At 37.6% G+C, this 14,722-nt stretch overlaps 1 protein-coding gene across 8 annotated transcripts in view; it reads right to left on the reverse strand.

Moving 5' to 3' along the window:
• ATP13A3 (ATPase 13A3) overlaps window positions 1-14,722 on the reverse strand; it is a 100,074-nt gene that overhangs the window by 48,434 nt on the left and 36,918 nt on the right. For 7 of the 8 annotated variants that reach the window (XM_055110997.2, XM_055110996.2, XM_055110998.2 and 4 more), the window contains 8 exons: window positions 10,445-10,542; window positions 8,962-9,135; window positions 8,090-8,272; window positions 7,772-7,842; window positions 5,398-5,478; window positions 4,199-4,268; window positions 2,567-2,701; window positions 2,014-2,086 (listed from right to left, as the gene is read on the reverse strand). In XM_055110997.2, coding sequence (XP_054966972.1) covers window positions 2,014-2,086; window positions 2,567-2,701; window positions 4,199-4,268; window positions 5,398-5,478; window positions 7,772-7,842; window positions 8,090-8,272; window positions 8,962-9,135; window positions 10,445-10,495 — 838 coding nt within the window. In that variant the 5' untranslated portion in view covers window positions 10,496-10,542. The remainder of the gene's footprint in view (window positions 1-2,013; window positions 2,087-2,566; window positions 2,702-4,198; window positions 4,269-5,397; window positions 5,479-7,771; window positions 7,843-8,089; window positions 8,273-8,961; window positions 9,136-10,444; window positions 10,543-14,722) is intronic. The other variant, XM_034957920.3, reaches the window with a different exon arrangement.

Consider the following 14,722-nt stretch of genomic DNA (forward strand, 5'->3'; position numbering starts at 1 on the left):
CCATGATGCTGTGCTGCCTCCTTTACCTCTTCAACATCTTGCCAGACAAGTTACATGTCCAAAATATTACCCTTCTTGCAAGCCTGCTTCTCTTCCAGAGTTTCCTATTTAACTAAACAGCACCAACATCCATCCACCTAGCCAGACACTGCTCCATGGCCTCATATCCAATGAGTCAAATCCTGTTCAATGGTCACATTTAAGTATCTTTTGAACTCATTTCTTTTCATCTCCGCAATTGCTACCTTGATTCGGGGGGGCATGCCTTCAGTATTACTCTCCTCTAAACCAGTCTGAATGTGGACGCCAGAATGATTTTTTTCCAAAGGGCAAGTATTTTATCACTCCTCTGCTTAAAACCCTTCAATGGTGGCTATGCATGGTGGCTCATGCCTGTAATCCCAGCACTCTGGGAGGCCAAGGCGGGCAGATCACTTGAGGCCAGGAGTACCAGACCAGCCTGGCCAACAAGGTTGACACTGTTTCTACTAAAAACACAAAAATTAGCTGGGTGTGATGGTGCGTACGCCTGTAATCCCAGCACTTTGGAAGGCCAAGGCGGGTGGATCACTTCAGACCCAGAGTTAGAGACCAGCCTGGCCAACATGGTAACACCCTGTTTCTACTAAAAATACAAAAAACTGGCTGGGCGTGGTGGCACATGCCTCTAATCCCGGCTACTCAGGAGGCTGAGGCACAAGAATTCCTTGAACCTGGGAGGCGGAGGTTGCAGTGAGCCAAGATTGCCACTGCACTCCAGCCTGGGAAGGAGACTCTATCGAAAAAATAAAATAAAATAAAATAAATTAATAATAATAGCCTTCAATGGCTTTCCACTGTCTTTTGGACTGAGCCCAAATTCCTAACATGCTTCAGAGAGCTATCCATCATTTATAGTTGCTGCATTTGTCATACTAAATTTCTTCTTTCAGTTCTTATAATGTCCACACAATCTCTAATTTCTAGGCCTTTGGGTATTTAGAACCCTCTTCTCTCCTTCTCTCAGCCTCCCTTTATCAACTTCTCACCTACCTCTCATTTGGCTAATTCAAACAGTCACCACTTACAAGCACTTAATCAAAGAAGTCATCCCTGATACCTACAGTAAATGAGCTCCCCTAATACATAAGTTGGCTGTGACTTCTCCTTATCATAGCATTTGTCACACCGTATTGTTACTGCTACTAGTGTTATCTCTACACCGAATCCCCAGAGCCTAGCATAGTGCCTGCTGCATAGAAGAAAAATACAATTTTATATAAATAAATGAATTTGATACAAACTCAGGAACTGAAATGTATACTTTTAGTTCTTAAAAAAATGAATGTATGTGCGAGGCAGAATGGCTCAAGCCTGTAATCTCAAGACTGTGGGAGACTGAGGCAGGAGGATCTCTTGAGCCCAGGAATTCAAGACCAGCATGGGTAACACAGTGAGACCTCGCCTCTTCAAAAAAAGAAAAAAAATTAGCCAGGAATGGTGGCACAAGCCTGTAGTCCCACCTACTTGGGAGGCTGAGACAGGAGGGTAAGTTGAGCCACTGCACTCAGGCCTGTGCAACAGTGAGACCACATCGACTTTAAAAAAAAAAAAAAAAAAAAAAAAAGGCCGGGTGCACAGTGCAGTGGCTCAAACCTGTAATCCCAACACTTTGGGAGGCCCAGGTGGGCAGATCACTTCAGCCCAGAAGTCTGAGACCAGACTGGGCAACATGGCAAAACCCTGTCTCTAAAAAAAAAAAAAAAAAAATACAAAAATTAGCTGGGCATGGTGGCATGCACCTGTAGTCCCAGCTACTCGGGAGCCTAAAGTGGGAGGATTACTTGAGTCTGGGAGGTCAAGGCTGCAGTAAGCTGAGATTGTGCCTTTGCATTCCAGCCTAAGTGACAGAGACACTGACTCAATCAATCAATCAATCAAAGAATGTATATGTATTACACTTTGGGCTTACTTCACACATTATGCCTAACAGGTATCTTTTTTGATTTATTCTTCCAACATTCAATTACTTACCTTCATTTACTCTACAAACTGAAACTCTTACGGTACTATGAGTTGCCACCATGTCATGCAACATAACATATTGCTGAAAGAGGAAAAAGAAGTTAGAAACTAGCCAATATGAACCCACTCCTCAGGAAAAAAGCCAGAGTGCTAAAAAAATAAGTTAATTCAATAAATGCATATCACTCCATCTTTATAAGATGTCGAGTCAGAAATTCAGAGTATTCATTGTTTTAGTTCAAGACAAAACAAGAAGCACTTTAACAGGATAGCCCTGAAAACAGTACCTTCCAGTATTCCAGTCTGTGATCAGCAACTACAGATCCCTATGGCCTCTAGACAGTCAAGTGGTAGAGTCTTGACTCTAAAAAGCACCTGCCATCCCCAACCTCCCAACCAGCAAAACAAACAAAAAAGGGAGGGGAGAAGGAGCATATATTCATGCAACTAAAATAATGACTGCATTGAGAATTTACTTTGTGCTGAGTACTATTCTACACACGTTAGATGTTACTACAAAATACAAATACAGTTGTGAAACCCATAATAAATTTGAACTTACCTTTCTAATGGAATATAGTGAGCTTACGATTGATACTATGGACATAACCACAATAGCTAGAGCATAGTAATAGTATTCATCAGTGCTCCACAGTATAACACTGAACAGCTGGAAAATGTAAAATGGGTTGAGAACCTAAAAAACAAGATTTTAAAGTCAAACTGAATGAGGTATTAATGACCATACAGATTGTCCACCTTTTCATTTGACAACCAAAAAGATACAAATATGTACAAGATAAGCTCCATAGTATTCTACGGCAAAATGTACTTCCCTAAAAAGTAAGGCAGGCCGGGCGCGGTGGCTCACGCCTGTAATCCCAGCACTTTGGGAGGCCAAGGCGGGCGGATCATGAGGTCAGGAGATCAAAACATCCTGGCTAACACGGTGAAACCCTGTCTCTACTAAAAAATACAAAAAAGTTAGCTGGGCATGGTGGCAGGCACCTGTAGTCCCAGCTACTCAGGAGGCCGAAGCAGGAGAATGGCTTGAACCCGGGAGGCAGAGCTTGCAGTGAGCCGAGATCGCGCCACTGCAGCCTGGGAGACAGAGCGAGACTCCGTCTCAAAAAAAAAAAAAAGGTAGGGCAATATGCCATCATACTCTTATTATCATTAAACTACTAGAATTTGGCTAAATAAGGTTAATTTAAATTACTGGCATCCATTTAGATTCATACCATCCAAATATAGATTCAGCTAGAAAAGGCTAGTAAGTGTATGATTTTAGCCGTTCTGCAATCTGCTTTGGCAATAAAGTACATTTATTTCCAATTACTATGCTCTGGGCTAATAGAATACAAAACTTTTAACGAAATTGAAAAATGTTTGCTTACTATAAACTCAAAACAAATTTACTTATATATCAAAAGTTAACTGGAGGCCAAAGGAAAGACAAATACGAGTTAATGGGTTATGTTACTTTGCTTTCTCTAAGATAATAACTAAGTATTAAATCCTGAATGAAAAAGAGATAAAGGGAGACCTTGGCAATGAACTTCATCCACCCAAATGTCATGGTATTTTATCAATTTCATTAAACACCCCCCACCCAATGTCTTCAAATTGATGCTTCTGTACTTTTCAAAGCACTTTCATATATAGTCTCATTTTACCTCAAAACCAAATGAGATAATTGGAAAAAACTTATTCCAAGTTTATAGGTAAAGGAGCAACAGAGAGAATGTACTAAAGATCAGAGCTAGTTACTGATGGAACTACGTTAAAATCAGGTCTTCCAATTCCTAATCACTACACTGTGCTATGCTCATAAGCAACATTACATGGCCACTCCCAGGAACTGATGAAAACCAATCTTACTTCTGCTCCTAAAAGTGTTCACCTAATACAACTAATTCTTGAGCTTTAGCCAAAAACCAGAATGAAGATTGGTGAGCCTAACTCTGCTAGACATTCAACAGGTAATAAAAGCAAAACTAGACAAAATTTTAAGAATACATGCCCCAGATTCTTTCTCTACCAGAGTAAATGTCTTCCGTCTTTACCTTCCAAGTAAAAATATGCAAAAAGAGGTTAGGAAAAAGAAAACCAAGACTATTTTAATCACGACTCATTCCAAATTGACACATCCATTGATCATGACTGTTAAGTTATATACAATCAATAGTCTTACCTCTTTAATTAGAAGCTTAAAAACAGAAGGCACTTTTACAGCAATTTCATTTACTCCATAAAGCAGTTTTCTATAACAGGAAAATACATTAATAGTATTACATTATATCATAATAGTATAATTTACGAAAGGCATTGTATTAGGTAAGGCTTAAACCACAGACTGTTCTTATTCATGTCTCCAAACACCTGTCTTCTATAATTCAAACTCTCTACCTACAGAATTTAAAACAAAGAAGTCAATAGTAGATACCTATACTGGTAGCACTTAACTTCATTTTGTCTCACATCTTTATGTGTGACAAGTATCTTTCCCACTAGTCTATAATACCATGTGAGCAAAAGGTTCTCTTTTGCATCCTTGAACACACTAGATCTTAACAATTTTGAATTACAATTATTTTTTGCAAGAAGCCAAATAAATTTGAGGGATCTTATTTTTTTTAATATTGCACTAACAGTGTTTAGTTCAAAACATTGTACATTTGACTTTAAAAGAAAATGCTTTTAAAGTTTAAATGTTTCCACTTAATTCCTTATGTTACAATAGTATTTTCTATATGATAGAGTAATTCTAGACTTTTATGAAATGTAAGTCTAAATGAGTGAATTTTATGTTCTACCCCTTTGAAAGAACATGTTACAGAACTATAAGAAAATTTCTTATTGAATTTCAAAGTGGCAGTTATCTTTAACATATGCAATACACTGGTGTATTTTTATGATTTAACAAGGAATAACACAATGAAGGAGATTATGTCTCCCAATTTACAATCTTTCATTACGGTGAATTTGAACTCATGCTTGTATTTCAGAAAATCTAAGGTGCTATCAATTGTAAGGCATACCATTATTATATGATCAAGAAAGATAAAAATGCTATCAAGAACGACACTTCACCAACTCTATGACACATCCCAATCTCAGAGACGTTAAAAGGTGGAAAAACGTGCACCTGGGAACTGATGAAATATGGTATAATTTCAGGGATACCAACTTCAAAATATCAGCTTGCACATTTTTATAATTCTTAAACTAAGACAGTCTTACCCAAATAAAACATCAATAAATTCTCAACTACTATGTCTGTAATATTTAAGTATCTGTTAATATGTACAACTATATGGTAAAGGGTTGACTATGTATACTACTGCTTTTAGGAATTTTGAGAAGATCTAACTTTAGTTGGATAAAAATTACCTGTAGGCATGCATCCCCTTTGTCAGTCCTGCACTATGCTTTTCATAAATTGACGTACAAGAAACACCTTCATCCAGTCCCCTAAATAAATCCAAAGTTTTTACTTTAAACAAAGTTTAAAATATCCAAATTTCTTAACGCCTCATTTTTCTATATGCCTGATTTTATAAAGGTGTGACTTCCTTACAAATCCTTAGAAACCCTTAACAAAAATTGAGATAACAAATGAGAATTTTTAAATCTCAAATTCTTAAGATAAACAATGACAAATCTAAGTCTCAAACCCAACTTCGAAGCTATTCAATATATTTATTGCAGGATAGATGAGATGGCTCTAAATACTCAAATGTATATAATAATATCATTATCCTTAAGACTGTGCCAAAGCTGTAATAACTAAAATTAAACTTTAAAATTTTAAGATAAAGTATAACTTGAGAATTCTAAACCAAAGATGAAAACATTTTACTTTTTAGCTACATAGTTTCTCCTTTTCAATTTTAGAGTCAAATTAAGAATTTCTATTCATTTTCTTCCATCTCCATAAAAGCATCAATCCAAACCCTTCCCTAATGCATACCTGGTTTGAAGTGCAGAATTTATGAGTCACAGACAATGCCTAAAATCTGTAATAATTCTAAGTGGGCTTCAACTAACACATCTACTTTTTCCCAAAATATCTTAATTATGCTTTTTTTTTTTTTTTTTTTTGAGATGGAGTTTTGCTCTGTCGCCAGGCTGGAGTGCAGTGGCACAATCTCGGCTCACTGCAACCTCCGCCTCCTGGGTTCAAGCGATTCTCCTGCCTCAGCCTCCTGAGTAGTTAGGAGTACAGGCACACACCACCATGCCCAGCTAATTTTTGTAATTTTAGTAGAGAAGGGGTTTCACCACGTTGGCCAGAATGGTCTCAAGCTCTTGACCTCAGGTGATCCGCCCACCTTGGCCTCCCAAAGTGCTGGGATTACAGGCATGAGCCACCACCCCCCGCCTTAATTATGCTTATTTTAACTGAGATACCAGCTATAACTCTAAAGCAAAGAAAGTCTTACATATACTTAATTCCAATCCCTTTCCACACTTTCCACATAGGAAAGCTAAGCTTCATAATTCACTTCAATCAATGGAGTAAGTTTAAATTTTTAAGTTTCTATGGCTGGCAAAAGACACACAGTAAATATGTTTGACATTTCTTCCCACTGAATTTGATGACTTCTCCAGAAGGCAGCAGGGGCCAGTGCCAAGTCAAAAAAAAAAAAATTTTTTTTTAAACAAAATGACAGCCCATTGGCAATTTTCTTTGTTTTTATGAGACGCAGTTTCGCTCTTTGGCCCAGGCTGGAACGGAGTGGCACGGTATCAGCTCACTGCAACCTCCGGCCCCCTGGGTTTGAGCGATTCTCTTGCCTCAATCTCCTGAGTATTTGGGATTATAGCCATCCGTCACCAGGCTAATTTTTTTTGTATTTTTAGTAGGGACGGGGTTTCACCGTGTTGGCCAGGCTGGTCTTGAACTTCTCACCTCAGGTGATCCGCCCACCTTGGCCTCTTAAAATGCTAGAATTACAGGCATGAGACACCACGCCCGGCCTGATTTTCTTTAAGGCAATAGTTCTTAATCAGGAATGGTTTTTAAAACTAGGCATGTAAAAATGCCCATGCCCATTCCAGAATGTTCCAATTCATTAGTGTATCTGAGTAAAAAATCCAGGTATGAGTATTTTATTTTTTACTTCCAATAGAAACCTACAGGTATGAATATTTTAAATGTTCATAACATGATTTTCTTTTTACCGCTAAAATTAAGAATTCCTTTGGCACTCTAAAGCAACGATATTAATGAGTATTTATAATAATCATTTTAAGAGCAATAAAAATAGAATCTTAATGTGTACTTATATAACTTAAATCCTCGATTAAAAATAAAGGAATTACTACAGCTTGCCCCATTCTTTATCTACATAGTAAAATTAAATTTCTCTTTGCCTATTACTCTACTCCTCAAGTACCACCGGCTTTAAGTGTCAGTAAACCAACAGGTAATGATTCAGATACTCTAAGTTGAGACACAGGCTATGAGGTATACTCAAAATCACTTTGAGGTGAAACAGGTAAGAACTCAGACTCAGTAGACTTTGGCATCATACTGACTCTAAGTTTCATGTAAACTCTGCCATGGTGCAAGCTGCAGTGGGACTTATTTTAAAATGGCTAATGAGCCTTCAAACAGCAACAGGGAGTTGTTAATTAATACGTGAATAGAAATTATAAAATAAAACCTCAGCAATTTTATGAATACTAGAATGGACTCTTTTCTACCTAGAACGTTTTCAGGATATTCAAAATACAATCCAAACAAAAGGAAGATACTTACTTTAAGAAATCAAAATTGTGAATGGTATCATTCCAGAAATATTTTACACTATGGTGGGTGAAATAACGAATCTGTGGAACACAAATAAACGTTACACCAAAAAGCATATCATCACTTGTGATATGTAATCTGTTACTTCTATTAACAGCTATATATAGGATTATATATAGCATTATATATAGTAATATGTAATATTTTATATGCATGTAAATTTATCTCAAGCATTAACTGCAAACACAAAATTATAGAATATACATGATAGCATAAAATGTAACAATTCTGATTTTTAAAGAAACTTTGACATTAAGATCACAATACCTGTTGTGATTCAGTCTGTGAATATTTACTGATCCTGTGCCTATTTTCTTCAGTGGGATTCTCAATTAAACAAACTGCATGGCCATTTGAAAGCTTATTAGACATAGATTTTGGACTTGAAACTGGGTAAGTTTCCAAAGAAAGAACGCGAATTTTTGCACAAAACCACATTTTGAATTCATCCTTAAAGACAGAAAGGGATAACGATAAGGAGTCAATTTTATATAAAACTGCCTATATTTTCATTTATTTTCCATTCTTTACAAGACATTATTTCCTCATCTCTAACTGAGGAAACATCACGCCTACTCACTAAATATTAAACCATTTCATGAGGATGCTTAAATTCAAACATAAGGTGCTTTCCATTGCTCATGGTTTTTATGACATATTTTACCAATAAGCACATCAATACTTCATAAAATATCATGAGTAATTCCTTAATTAGCCTCTATATTTGGACTAAATATTAAAACCTCTTATAAAATGCTTCCAATTAGGGTTTAAAAAAAAAAAAAAAAAAGGCTGAAATGCATCAGCATCACACAGCAGACAGGCAGCTGGCCTAGTGACCGAGATCTGGACTACAGTCCTAATGGACCAGCACCATAACAGACAAGTAGCTAATCTCTCAGGGCAACAAGAGAGATGAAAGGAAGGGGGTGAATCTGATCATCTTTAAGATTCCTTTAAACTCTAATCACTATAATAATAGTCAATTCAAACACAAACCCTCTAGAAATACTAGAATTAGCATTCCTCATTTTATCCAGGCAGCCATGTTCCCTTCATCTATTATTTTGAATAAAGTATACACAAAGACGTTGTTTTACTCCTTAAATAATCAGCTACAAGTAAACACATAAACTTACAGTAGTCCTCAGCAGCACTACTTCACAGTCTTTAATTGCAGCTCTGACACAGGTCGCTTTCACCCGCCACTCAGGCATCCAATAGAGGAGGAGGAGGAGAAACCCACCAGAGCAAATCACTCCTAAAGAAACTATGGCAAGCTTCCAGCGACTCAAATTGTAACCATAAATCTCCTGCATGGACACAGCGATCACATGATTAATTATCAAATGATAAAATGATATGGCAGAGAAACACATTCCAAAGTTCTTTGTTTTCCAGGTAGGTATTTATTGTCTTGTCACATAAACTGTAAATATTTTCCAATCCATAATTTACCTTTAAATTTTGTTTCTGACCAGTTTACTGTCAGTTGTATTTTAAGTAAATTTGTTGGTATTTACACTTTGATTTTATATTTCATTTATGCCTAATACGTTCTTTCCCACTGATATAGTAAATTCATATTTAGTACACTTCCCTAGAATGTTTGCAATTTCATTGTTACATATCTTTTTAATTCTTCTTGAATTTATCTTGTTATGAGGTGGGCTTTTTTTTTAAATAAACATTTTATTTTGAAATAAATTTTAGATTTATAGAAAAGTTGCAAAAATATTATGAAGTTCCTGTACATCCTTTGTGCAGTTTCCCCTAATGTTTTACCATTTCCTGGTACATTTGTTAAGAATTAATAGATTAACACTGCTGTATTACTATTAACTAAACTCAGTTTTAGGATTTCACTAGTTTTCCACTAACATGTTATTTCTGTTGCACAATATAATCGAGAGTATCACAGTACATTTGGACGAATAGATTTTAATCTACTATTTCCCAAATGATTTACTAATTGTCCCAATACCACTGCGACTAATCAATTTGATCCACTGACAAACTGTCTCATAGTTTCAGGTTAGCCCCCCAACAAGCATTGCCAGATTTAATAAATGAAAATGCAGGAGGCCCACTTAAATTTCAAATAAATAATAATCTTTTTGTCTGTCCCATGCAACATTTGGACATATTTATACTAAAAATTTCTCCCTTCATTATGTGACTTTTACATTTAACAAGCCATCTTATACTTCACCCGACATCTTTCTGGCTCCCCCCAACAAAAAGTAGAGAAGTTGAAGTTGGCTTTTTTTATTAAGCTGATTTTAGAAAATTTTTGTAAGTCAAAATTAGAAATCTTTATTTGGGATTGTATTTAAATCTTTTATTTAGGATTATATTAGCCAATGTTACCTCTTAAATCACCAAATGCAAAAACATACTTCTTCTAAGTTTTAACAGACCACAAGTAAAAAAAGAATTATACTAAAAGCAACTAACAGACATATTACACAATCCCAATTCAAAAGCACAGGATGAAGAAAGAAGCCCATTGAGTTAGCTGCTGCTGCCACTGTTGTTAATTGCCTTTTTCTAGTCCCTAAAATAATAAATTGCAGAGATAAAGTCTTCATACATCACAAGTAAATTAGAACAGCTGGTTACCATTTCATCTTCTTGACCCTGATTGATGATCTTCCTTTCTTCCTTGTCCATACCTACAGTGGTTTAAAGGTCTAGTGCTTCAAAACAATGGAAGATCACTGAGGGAAGAAAGGGAACAAATGTTAGTGAATTATTTTATATCTTAGTAGACGATACAACTTCATTCTATCAACTGTCTATTATACAAGGGGTCCCCAACCCCTGGGTCACGGACCTGTTAGGAACAGGGCCACACAGTAGGAGGTGAGTGACAGGCAAGCAAGCATTACTGCCCCAGCTCTACCTCCCATCAGATCAACAGAGGCATTAGATTCTCATAGGAGCACAAACCCTACTGTGAACTGCCCGTGCAAGGGATCTAGGGTGCGTGCTCCTTATGAGAATCTAATGCCTGATGATCTGAGACGGAACAGTTTCATCCCGAAACCATCCCTCCCCACCCGTAACTGTCTTCCATGAAACCAGTCCCTGGTGCCAAAAAGGTTGGGGACCACTGTTTTATACCATCGAAGTGTTCTTTTAATATTTAATAAGATTTTGTTTAAATTTGAATTCTTCCAAAGCAGTGATGTATTCATCACTTGCTCATGGGATGTATCAAACTTTAGATGACACTTAAGTAGTTTCTAAAGTGCTAGCTGGTTCTAATGACATTTTCAATGGGATACCAGTGCTTGAATCTGTATTACTTAACTACCACAAAACATGGCATATTTCATTAATTCATTTAGACTAGCAACTACTGTGATACAGGACAATTTATATTGAGAGGAACTACAAACAGAGTCTTCCTTTTTCATTCCACAGATTCAGAAGTAGTCTAGTTTAACCATCTTGAGCTAAAAGTACTTCACACAACTCAAAATTATTCACTGTAGCATAGTAAAGAGCTATGGCACTAGCAATGAAACCAACCCAAAAACTTCTCAGAGATTATTAATCATCCAATAAATATTTACTAAGCACCAATTACATAAATGGCAATCCCTGGCCAAAAGTCAATCGCTATGGCAGGTTTACTCCTACTGGAGAGCACTCAGCTGACTCCAGCATTCGATTCCAAGTCCACTGGGCAACCTTCTGATTGTTCCTGACTACCTACAAAACTTGTCCAGGGAAAAAATTCATTGAGCCCACTGACATATTTTTCCTTTTTTTTTTTTTTTTTTGTATTTCAAATATTAAACATTCAGCTACACATTAAAGAAATTTGCAAGATGTAAAACGATGCCAGTTTTCTAACTTTTTGTTTTTTTAGAAAATATCTTCCAAAAATGTTACTTAAAATATAATTTTATTTTTGTAATAAATATTTGAAATATCAGTTTTAATTCATATATGGTATCAATAGCTATAGTCCACATAAATAAAAGGTCTTTAGCATCCACAAAAATTTTCAAGAAGGTAAGTGGGTTTCAGCCCCCCGAGTATGATAACCACTGCTTTACATGAGGCTGATCTCACAGTAGGACTATTACTGCCTTCGTTTCAGATCCCATACCTCTACTCATCTACCCAGTGCACAGCGGGCTTGACACACGCTAGGCACTCAAAAATGCTTACTGAATAAATGACCTGATTTAAAAAATGTGCACTAAGTAACAATACCTATTTATTTTAAGATGATATAAATTAACAGCCAAGTAAAAACCAAATGCAGAATTTTAAAGTAACCCCATACATAAAGATTGTTGAAACTTCTTGGTGTTCTATCATAAAGCAACCAATAAGAGGGGTCTATCTGCCGAGCGTGGTGGCTCACGCCTGTAATCCCAGCGCTCTGGGAGGCCAAGGCAGGCAGATCACCTGAGGTCAGGAGTTCAAGACCAGCCTGGCCAACATGGTGAAAAACCCCATCTTTACAAAAATACAAAAATTAGCCGGGCATGATGGCGGGTGCCTGTAATCCCAGCTACTCAGGAGGCTGAGGTGAGAGAATTGCTTGAACCCAGGAGGCAGAGGTTGTAGTAAGCTGAGATCACCTCACTGCACTCCAGCCTGGGCGACAGAGAAAGACTCCATCTCAAAAAAGAGAGGGGTCTGTCTGTACAGTTACTTACGTCGTTTTAATAATTTCACTCCTAACTACGACATTCTTATCAAATATGTGAATACATAAACACTGGTGCAAAAATAAATAACCAGTAAGATACTGAACTCAGTGCCATTGTGGAAAAGGAGAAACCTTACACACTATCGGGTCCGACTTCCTCTAAACAAGCCGTATGACCATACAAAACCTTTTGGGCATGGTAACAAGATCTTCTCCACCTAGGGCAGTGTAATGCTCCTAGAGCATATTACCAGAGTTATTCCACCATAATAATGTTCCATAAAATCAAAGCACTTTTGGGTGGCAGTTATTTTCAAGGGCTGTGCCTGCTACTATAGACTATGGTGAGAATAAGCCCAACCTCTTTCCCTGTAGAGAAGATCGGCTATCATCACCTGAATGTGTAAAGTAATAACACCGTACAGGCCTACTATCAAAGGATAAACCAAAGACCTTTTGCTCTGACACTGTCCCTGCTAAAGAATACTAGTCTGAGGTTCTTAACCTTTAGCCTGTGATTCTTCCTTAAGGGCTCAAAAATGAACCTTGTAGTCATCACTCAGTAGTCACCGGGGTCTGTTTTGGTTTGGGTTTGTTAGTTTTCTTTAAATAGAGACAGGGTCTCACTATGTTGCCCAGGCTGGTTTAGAACTCCTGGGCTCAGGCAATCCTCCCACCTCAGCCTCCCAAAATGCTGAGACTGCAGGAATGAGCCACCACACCCCATGGGGTCATTTTTGATAACCAATTCTGATCTCCAGTTCCAATCACCACCACCTAAAATATGCTTCCTCAGGGAAGGATTACTTCACATTCTCATATGGAGACTTCTGCTTCCAACCAAGTTGAGACAAAAGGGATCATATTTGCCCTTCTGCCCTAAAGCAACAACAAAATACATAATGGTTTTCAAGGAACTGGACATCAGGCAATGAAGAAAACTGATAATTGAGAGATTAAAAAAACAAACTAGGTAAGCCCTACAACTGTCCCAGTTTACTGACGGAAAACACTTTACAGGTCACAAAAAAAGGGAGGACAGGGAACTCAGAGGGAGCCCAGCAGTTTCCCTGAGTTTGGGAGATGAAACTGGAAGTCTGGGGAAGCACCAAAGCAATGAGGTTTGCTGGTCAGATCACCAGAAGAGAGTCTGACCCACTAAGAACACGACTGACCTGCAAGATGGACTCCCTCAAGCCTTCAGCTGCGTACCGCTCAGCACTTGTGTGTGAAGAAACTACCGAAGGCCAGGGAAAGAACCACCCAAAATGATTAAGGGAATTAAACCACCAGGGCTCACAAAAGGCTGGGAATCGTACCCATTTTTACCAACCACAGTGGAAAACCCCATTAGCCACAAGGAATCAGGAAGGGTATTCGGGTTTTTGCTTTAGTTCGTGGGATAAAATTTGCCTCAAACAAAAACTGCTCTGGTACTGCCTAACAAAGCTTAAACATAAGACCTGAAATAATACAACTGTTTTCAAGTAAATAAATCTAGGCGCAGGCTCACGTTTGTAATCCCAGCTCTTTGGGAGGCTGGTGCGGGCAGATCACCTGAGGCCAAAAGTTCAAGACCAGCCTGGCCAACATGGTGAAACCCCATCTCTACTAAAAACACACACACACACACACACAAATTAGCCAGGGGTGGTGGTGCATGCCTGTAGTCCCAGCTACTCAGGAGGGTGAGGCAGGAGAATCGCTTGAATCCCAGAGGCGGAAGCTACAGTGAGCCAAGATCGCGCAACTGCACTCCAGCCTAGGCAACACAGTGAGGCTCCACCTCAAAAAAAAAAAAATTATAAACTTTTAAAACACCAATGGGTCAAAGTCGTCAAAGTGGAAAATACAAAGTATTCTGAACTGAATAAAAATGATATATTGAAATGTGTAACATGCCACTAAAACAGTACTTAGAAAAAAATTTATAGCACTAAATTCCAGTATCTGAGAGAAGAAAGGTCATGACCTCAGCTTCCACCTTAAGAAAAGCAGAGAAAGAATAGCAAATTACTCCCAGAGTAACCGCTATAGGGAAATAAAATTCAGAGAAAAAAATCAATGAAATAAAAAAACAGAAAGAGGAAACGTCACTGAAACCAAAAAGGCTGGTTCTTTGAAATCCATAAAATTGTTAACTGCTACCTCGACTCATCAAAATGAAAGAAAACGGGGAGGAGAGATGCAAATTACCAGTATCAGTAATAAGCAGATATACCACA

This window comes from Pan paniscus, chromosome 2 (assembly GCF_029289425.2).
Source record: "Pan paniscus chromosome 2, NHGRI_mPanPan1-v2.0_pri, whole genome shotgun sequence".
NCBI classification, from domain to species: domain Eukaryota; kingdom Metazoa; phylum Chordata; class Mammalia; order Primates; family Hominidae; genus Pan; species Pan paniscus.